We start from the raw sequence: 9,290 nt of genomic DNA, 5'->3' as shown, positions 1-9,290 counted from the left end.
ATGTCCGCGGATGCAAAAGAAAGGTTAGGCCGACTTTTGGCCATTAGAGGTGGGCATCGTGGAACCTTAACCCGATTTGAAAAAGAAGTTCACGACCTTCTCGAACAACCACCGAACGAGGTTGATGTAAACCGACTTGAAGTCATCGATAAACAACTGGAAGGAAAGCTAGCGAAATTAGATAGTCTTGACAAAGACATTCAATCACTCTGCGATCTGGAAAAGCTAGAAAAAGAAATCGACGAATCCGAACACGTAACTACGAGAATTTTGGATTGTAGATCACGAATCAACGTATGGAAGGTAAAGCAACAAACGACAACAAGCCATAACGCAACCGAGCAAACAACGCCCCCTATCTCACCGACGACTTCGAGTTTTACCCAGAAACAAGTAAAACCGAGACTTCCCAAACTAACACTTCCACGATTTAAAGGAGACATTACTCAATGGAACACGTTCTGGGATTCATTTAATTCTGCGATCAATTCAAATACGGAGATTTCAGACGTCGACAAGTTTAGGGCCTGTTTACATGGAAGGCGGGTGCCCCGGCTAACCGAGTTACCCGGCTAACCGAGCTACCCTGGGCGAGCCAACTTTTCATACGTTTCTTAAGAAAACGTACTGAAGCCTTTACATGCTAGAAGGGTAACCCGCCTTGCCGGGGCACTCGGTCTACTTGCCCGGGGCACCCTTCTAGGCGGGACAGCTTTTTGCCATGTAAACGGTTATGACCGAGCTATCCCGGCTTGCCGGGATAAGTTTTCGCGCGTGTTTTTGAACTAAATTTGAAGTAAATGGCATAAAATGTATATATTCTGGACCCAAACAGTGCTATTTGATCAAAATTAGTTTTATCGGTCGGCTGGAAAATATTTCTTTGAGCAACAGCTAATTAATTCGAAATTTTCGTGGGAATGATTATCCTAATTCACGACACAACAAATTTAATTTCAATTTGACAGCCAAATACTGTTGAATTTCGATGAATTTCGCCAAAAATGAACGCAGTAAATTTCTGAGAACTTGCACATCAAATTAAAATAGGTTTGAAGACGAAAAGCCTTGATTATTCAGTAAAAAGTCATATTTTTCTTCAATCATTTGGAGCTACAATGTTTTCCGACGCCGTGACACGCTTCAATGACGCTGTCTCATCTCGGGTAGAAGGGCTGTGAATTCTGCATGTAAAGGCGGGCTAGGTTTTATCCCTTCTAGCCGGGTAACTCGGTTAGCCGGGGCACCCTCCCTCCATGTAAACAGGCCCTTAGTTACCTCAAGTCGCTTCTCGATGGCCCCGCTTCTCGTGCCATACAAGGGTTAAATTTGACAAACGACAACTACACTTCTGCCGTAGAGTTGCTCAAAGAAAGATTCGGTAAACCCCAACAAATCATCAGTGCGCATATGGATGAGCTCCTGAAAATACATACCGCAAACGACAAGCCGCACTCCTTGCGAATTATCTACGACAAGATCAGTGTACACACAAGAGGCTTGGCGTCACTGGGAGTTTCATCGAAAGAATATGGAAGCCTTCTTATACCCGTCATTATGTCGAAATTACCGAGTGAAATTCGAATTGAAATCGCACGCAAGTCTAGTGACGACGTTTGGAAAATCGAAGAGCTATTGGAAATAATCAAGAAGGAATTGGAGGCCAGAGAAGCAAGCGAAGAGATAAAGGCCAGTGATTTTACTCGAAAACCGACGCTACCGAACCACACCCCGTACAAGATTCCAGGAACGCCCACATCTTCAACATTCCTGTCCAACCAAGGCTCGCAAGGCGGCGGAAAATTCACCATTCGCTGTGCATATTGCGAAGAATTTCATTATTCTGCCTCGTGTCCGAACGTCGTTGACCCCGTAAAGCGAAAGGAAATTCTGCAACGAAAACGCCGATGTTTTATCTGTCTAAAGGTTGGACATCGTAGCAGCGAGTGCCAGACAACCAAAACATGTCGCCATTGTAACAAACGTCACCATCAGTCCATCTGCGATCATCAAGGCTCACCGAATCAAGAAATCAGCACTACTTCTATCGCAAACGACCAATCCGAGAATTCCCAAGTAACCACAGCGGCAACATTTCGAAAGCAGGGAACGGTGCTACTTCAAACAGCAACAGCAGTGGCCACCAACGAAGACGGTACAAAAACAACAAGGGCAAGAATTCTGTTTGATAGTGGTAGCCATCGATCTTACGTTACTAATGATTTGAAAGCACGATTAAATCTAAAGTCCTACAAAACCGAGATGCTGAATTTGAACACTTTCGGGGAGCAGAAATATCGAAAGCAAACATGCGACTTGGTGAAGATTCGACTCAGTAAACCTGGCCTCAATGAAGAAGTGGAAATCTCCGCGTTAAGTTTTCCTGTCATATGTTCCTCTCTGCAAAGCAAGGTGGATATCAACAAGTTCCCCCAACTCGAGACCCTGCAGTTAGCCGACGAATTCAACGATGGAAATAACGACTCGATAGATGTTCTTATTGGCTCAGACCATTATTGGAATATTGTGCATGGAGAAACGATTCGATGCGAATCTGGCCCTACTGCGATTAGTAGCAAACTAGGATGGCTTTTGTCCGGTCCAGGTGGAGAGTCGGTTGGTAACGCTACCGTATCCAATCTTGTAATTACAGGAGAAAGGGCTGATCATCCCTTCTACACGAATGAACACGACCAGCTGGTGAACACTCTGAAGGATTTCTGGGAAACCGAATCGATTGGCATTAAAGCGGAACAAGTTGAAGAATCGACCGGAAATTCGTTCATCAAGGATCTGAGCTACGATGGAAAGCGTTATGTCGTTGGTCTACCCTGGAAAGAAGAGAGAGAGGCGATTCCTAGTGAATACCAATTGAGCCGCAATCGTTTGAATTCATTGCATCACAAGTTAAGACGAGATCAAGAGTTGCTAAAGGAATACGATAAAATCATCAAGGAACAGTTGCAATTAGGAATCATTGAAGAGGTTAAGCCCGAAACCGACGACAAATTCAGCGAAACCGTGCATTATTTGCCCCATCACGCAGTTCTCCGCCGAGATAGAGAAACAACCAAAGTCCGAGTTGTCTACGATGGCTCAGCAAAGTCGCCTGGAAACAAGTACTCCTTAAACGACTGCTTAGAAGTTGGACCAAACCTCATTCCGCAATTATTCGATGTCCTCGTTAAGTTCAGGTCAAACCCAATTGCCTTAACTGCCGATATCGAGAAAGCCTTTCTCATGGTCTCAATGAACGAAGCAAGCAAGGACATGCTGCGATTCCTGTGGTTCAAAAACCCGAGCGAAATTACTCCCGAGGTCATTCAGCTTCGATTCTGCAGATTGGTGTTTGGTCTGAGACCTTCTCCTGCGATACTTGGTTCTACCATTCGTCATCACTTGGATTCATGCGAGAAATTAAATCCCGAGCTGAGCTACGTGATCAATTTGCTCAGAGAGCGCTTGTACGTAGATGACTTCCTAGGAGGAGCCGATTCAATAAAGAAAGCACAAGAAATCTACGAAAACTCGAAAGAAATCATGTCTAAAGGTGGATTCAATTTACGAAAATGGAATTCCAACAGTGAAGAAGTACTCGACATCATCAATTCCAAAGATAAATCTCTGGCATTATGCACGACGAAGACCGACCCGACAGCCGAATTTTCACAAGATGACGAGTCCTACGCTAAGTCAACGGTTGGCCCAGCAGATAATCAAGGTGACAAGCTCGTTAAAGTCCTTGGCGTGAATTGGAACACCAAAGGCGACGAATTCCTCTTCAACTTCACAGAATTGATCAAGCTTGCAAACACATTGTCAGTCACAAAAAGGTCACTACTGAAGATTAGTGCCAAGATTTTCGACCCGCTGGGTTTTCTTAGCCCTTACGTAATCCGACTAAAGGTCATGTTCCAGGAACTGTGCGCTGAAAAAATCGATTGGGACCAAGAGCTACATGGAAATTGGCTATCGAAGTGGAACTTATTCCTGTCCGAACTGGAATCGTTGAACAAGATTCGTATCCCCCGATATTATTTCATCGCAAATGCAAAACCGAATTCCATCGAGTTACATGGCTTTAGCGACGCGTCAAAACAGGCATACGCAGCAGTTGTTTATCTCAGATCGTCCTACGATGATGGACGTGTCGCGGTCCGATTGTTGTGTTCCAAAACAAGAGTTGCCCCTGTCAAACAGCAGTCAATTCCTCGCCTTGAGTTGTTGGGGGCCTGTATTCTCGCGAGATTAATGAACACTGTTCAGGATTCTCTACCCGAAGAAATCAGGAAATTCTACTGGACCGACTCTAAAACTACACTCTGTTGGATCACGAATGAGAAACCATGGAAACAGTACGTAAATCACCGAGTTGCTGAAATCCGACGATTGACATCCAAAGAAGAATGGAGACATTGCCCTGGCTCATTAAATCCCGCTGACTTGCCCTCGCGTGGAATGACTGGCCGCGAAATGGTCAACTGTTCAACCTGGTGGGAGGGACCTGAATTTCTCCAGCTGCCTGAGAACGATTGGCCTCACGATCAATCAGTTACAGAAACCAATAACGATGCATGGTTGGAACTCGTTAAAAACCCACCCGAAGTAACGCACGTGTTAACCGCCTCTGAGGGAAAACCCGCGTCGATTAATCTTACCGAAATTATCAAGTGTGAAGAGTTCAGCACTCGCGACACTCTGTTACGCGTGACTGCGTACGTGATGCGTTTTATCAACAACGCCAGATGCAAGGTCAAACACAAAGCCAATAGCCAAGATGAAATTTCCGAAGTGCGCCGAAACGAAGAGCTTTGCTCCGACGAAATCAACCTTGCCGAGACCTACTGGATACGAACAATCCAAGCTAACTCATTTGCCAGTGAAATCCAATTTTTACGAAATGGAAATCAACCGAAGCCCCTGCGAGTGGAACAATTCTCATTGTTTCTCGACGAAAACCAAATGTTGCGTTGTCGCGGACGAATTAACAACTCTTCCTTACCTCTACAAAACAAGAATCCGATCCTGTTGCCTTCAAGTCATCCTTTCGTCGATTTGCTCATTCGTCACACACACGAACGCGTAAAACACAGCGCAGTGACTAACACGCTAACGACGCTTCGAGAGAGCTTTTGGATTTTAAAGGGACGTCAAGCCGTGAAGCGTGTTTTGAAGCGTTGCGTGACATGCCGTAAACTTGAAGGACTTCCATACTCGTCGTACAATTCACCAGATCTCCCAAGCTTTCGAGTATCGGACGATCCACCGTTCACTCACACTGGATTGGACTTTGCTGGACCCTTATACATCCGCACCGAAGGAAATCAAGAGAAAGAGAGCAGCAAATGCTACATCTGTTTATTCACTTGCGCATCGACGAGAGCTGTTCACCTAGAGTTAGTACGAAGTCTGACTGTTCAGTCGTTTCTACTAGCCTTTCGACGATTTACCAGCCGCAAAGGATTGCCGGCTACGTTGATATCAGACAACGCAAAAACATTCAAGGGAGCGTCCCGAGAAGTTCAAAAAATCGCTCGATCGAAAGAAGTTATGGTCCATCTGGCAATCAATGGAATATCATGGAAATTCATTGTCGAGAAGGCTCCTTGGTGGGGTGGATTTTGGGAGCGACTGATCCAGAGCGTCAAACGGTGTCTAAAGAAGTGCATTGGAAGATCGATCCTGAACTACGACGAATTAGAAACCCTTTTGGATGAGGTGGAGGCAGTCATAAATTCGAGACCGTTAACGTACGTGGAAGACTATCATGATGGCGTGACACATACCTTGTGTCCTTCGCATTTGATCAATGGTCGACGTATCACGAGCACGCCTAATGGTGGGCACTTCGAAGTAATCAGCACGAATTCATCTCTAACCCGAAGAGCGAAGCACCACCGTCATCTTCTCCATCAATTTACCACCCAGTGGAGAAAGACGTACCTACTGAATCTACGAGAAAACAATGCCCTGAAGTCCAGGGTTCGAAGTGGGCCCGAAATTGCTGTTGGCGACATAGTGATCTTAAAGAACGATTCATCCAACCGTATGTTTTGGAAACTGGCGAAAGTCGAGGAGCTGCTACCGGGGAGAGATGGCCTCGTGAGATCTGCAGTCGTAAAAGTCGCGAACAGTGACAAAAGGCCTCGTCTGATGAGACGAAGTGTAAAACATTTGTTCCCTATTGAAGTCAACGCGAAAGACGACGACAATCCAATTGGAGAAACAGCGAACACGCCTTCTGTGGAGTCCTCCACAACTCGGAACGATAGGCCACGTCGTAATGCGGCGATCATGGCAGACATTTTGCGAAAGTCTCAGTTATAAATCTTTCTTATTTTGTTTGTTTATATGCGTTTTGTTATGTTGCTCACCGGATGTGAAGCAACCTCGGGGAGTGTCACGAAAGCTTTGTTTATACGCGTTATCGAAATCGAATGTTTACACACGTGCTAAAGACATTTAAAAGAGAGACAATGGATTGAACGTTTGATTGACATTTTTTACCTCGTGATCAATTATCGATGTCTAGGTTTAAAGCCCCGATCAAACGGCATGATAGTTGATGATAGTTCCAACTATCGCGCGCGTTTGAACACAAACTATCATGCACTATCATCAACTATCACGCAGTTTGGACGTGCTCAAATTCGACATGATAGTTGATGATAGTTTTTACCGTTTGATCGCGGGGATGATAGTGCATGATAGTTTATCGGTCAGTGGTTCAGTCAAAGACGGGCTTAATCCAAGATTCATGGCTGCCGCAAAGTAAATTCTATCGTTCGGTGAAGAAGAAAACCGAAATTTAGATTAATATTTGGACGATAGTGAAGCTGAAAACGAGAAGTGAGTGGGAAAAAGAAGAGTAAAAACAGCGTCAAGAAAGCACTGAAAATATCACTGCCAGAAGCAAGAGATGGCGTGAAAGTATCGAAAACAAGGAAAAACATGAAAACATTTCTGCACCGAGTGATAGTGGAGTTGAGAACGAGAAAAGCAAAAAATGAAATGCGCGAGCGCATTGCGTGATTTCGACCAACTATCGTCAACTATCATGGAGCGTTTGATCGCAAACATGATAGTCAGTGATAGTGAATGATAGTTGGAAGCAGTGAACTATTATCAACTATCATGACCGTTTGATCGAGGCTTAAATAACTTTGTAGATAGTTTTATAGACTTTCTCAAAGTCCTTCGACGCGCGGTTTAGGTATGTCACGTACGAAGGACTTTTCCAACTTGCAGCGCGCCAATTTTACCGACCCAAAAACGGGTCGGTGAATAAATTATAACCTCGGCCAATCAGAGTCGAGATCTCAAAGAAAGTGTCATTCAAATGTAAATCGATGCTTCTTGACGCGTCATTTCTTGTCACGTCGAGGTCACATCATGCGAACAGCGAAGGAAGCGTTGAAAATTGCTAAACAGGTCACGGGAATTGGAAACGATGAGTTAAAAGAATATCAACAACAGGCCAACAGGCCATAGAAGCGTATCTCTGCGGAAAAATGTTTTCGTTTCTGTGCCCACGGAAGCGGGCAAAAGCTTAACGTTTGAATTGGCACCGTTTGCACTCGACTACATGCGAAATGGAGGCGACACGACGATAGTCCTTGTTGTTGTCCCTTTAGTATCGCTCATGAAAGAACAAGTTTACTCTTTGCAAAACCGATTGCGGCCTCATATGTTGGAGACGACTGCAGCGACGAACAGTTGAAGGACATAATTGATTTAAAGTTCAGAATTATTTTTGGAAGTCCAGAAGCACTTCACAACATTTACCATCACATATTTCGCCGATTAAAAGTGTTTGCAATCTATGTTTAGGAAGCGATTTATTGTGTATTCAAGTAATGTTCAGCTATCGCTTCATGACCAGCCTTCAACGAATTCAACGTTTACTTTCTTCTGCTTTCTTCACGATCTTCTCATTTTTGTCGGCACAGTTTCTACAAATAATATTTGTAGTCGAGTTAATTCAGGTTCTAAGCTTAAGAATTGCCGTCCGGCGAGGATTTCCAGGACTAAGCAAACCTTGTTTTTTCCCCCTGGGCCGATCAATCTTCGTCTGTAATCGTTTTTTACGACTTCCTTAGCGCAAAGAATACAAATTTGCTCTTTCGAGCGAGGAGAAATCGAAATTCGCGTGATCGTTTAGGTCGGAGTTGACCCCGCGCTACTTTCCGACATCACAAACAAGAATTATTGAAACTTGACTCCTGCTAGAAAAGTCACGCGCTCGAAGAAACACCGCCCCCTGATAATTGATACCTCTTGCTTTCGGCGGGAAACTTGATTCAAAATCCTTCAAGTCGCCCTCTCCCGACTTCGTCACTCGCGGTCGTCGCTTCGCGACTCGCTGCGGGTCGCTTCGCGACGCTTTTCGGCTCGCTTCGCTCGCCAATAGAGGGCGACTTGGTGCAAGTCTAATAGTTTTATGATCAGTGTGTGATTAAACGAATTGAAAGAACTACGAGTGTGTTCATAACTTTACGATAACAGGGAGCTCAATGTACGTACAGTTGACTGCATTGCAAAAACACTCAAAACGCTAAAATTCGCCCTTTTGAGCTACAAGGACGTCAAAGCACAACGATTGAGGTAAGTTTACGTTTATCTTGATCATAAATATGAATATGAATATTACTCGCTATATTTCATGCTTATAAGAACGATAGAACGTTTCCCATACATTCCTATTTGAAGCATCAACAGTCGCTCCATTTGTGTGGGTTCCCTGTGATTAGATTGGGCTGTCTGTGACTGTATATCCAATGGAGTCGAGAGCTTTCCATTTGGTCGAAAATTCCGAAAATTCCGGTTTGGGGGTAAATGGAAAACTTTTTTTCGGTTCACCCGACTGGAAAATTCCCGGAAAAAGTGGAACTGCTCAAAAGGTAGTCCCGTTTTCCCGGTTGGAACGTCCCGACTGGTTTCTCGTGTTTTCTTTACCAGTTCCAGGCCCACCACAACTAAATTTTCACCGCCATTTTGTAAACAAAATGGCGTCAGAGGTCATGATGTACTAGTGTTCTTGTTGCTTGCTCGCAACGCACTCGATGGAACATTTACTAAACCACGACTGCACTTATTACGAAAATGGTAGGTAATTTGATTTGAATTCGGAAGGTGTACACTTTTGATCATATTTAAATGAGGTGCCTTCAGGCTTCACTTCGATGCGTGTTTCGCGCGCTGAATGGTTTCGAATTATTTGCTTTGTTTACTTTAGAATCTTTAGATTTCAGCCGTTCCTCCGTTTGCCCTATCAGCCAGAAAATGTGACA

The 9,290-nt window shown here is 44.4% G+C and overlaps 1 protein-coding gene across 1 annotated transcript; it reads left to right on the top strand.

The window, feature by feature from the left end:
• LOC144637183 (uncharacterized) lies at positions 1–6,327 on the top strand. Its single transcript, XM_078496316.1, has 2 exons — positions 1–303; positions 1,267–6,327. The coding sequence occupies exons 1-2, from the start codon at positions 1–3 to the stop codon at positions 6,325–6,327; spliced, it is 5,364 nt and encodes a 1,787-aa protein (XP_078352442.1).
• Positions 6,328–9,290: the final 2,963 nt, after the last annotated feature.

Source organism: Oculina patagonica, chromosome 13 (genome assembly GCF_052425735.1).
Source record: "Oculina patagonica isolate OP01 chromosome 13, crgOcupat, whole genome shotgun sequence".
In the NCBI taxonomy this organism is placed as follows: Eukaryota; Metazoa; Cnidaria; class Anthozoa; order Scleractinia; family Oculinidae; genus Oculina; species Oculina patagonica.
The sequence above is the reverse complement of the archived record's forward strand: the minus strand, read 5'-3'. Positions and strand labels throughout refer to the sequence as shown.

Excerpts from the sequence above, each read along its gene's own strand:
- LOC144637183 (XM_078496316.1), top strand. The coding sequence starts at position 1 with ATGTCCGCGGATGCAAAAGAAAGGTTAGGCCGACTTTTGGCCATTAGA. Across the intron at positions 304-1,266 it reads CACGAATCAACGTATGGAAG|GCCCTTAGTTACCTCAAGTC; the intron begins GTAAAGCAACAA and ends CCATGTAAACAG.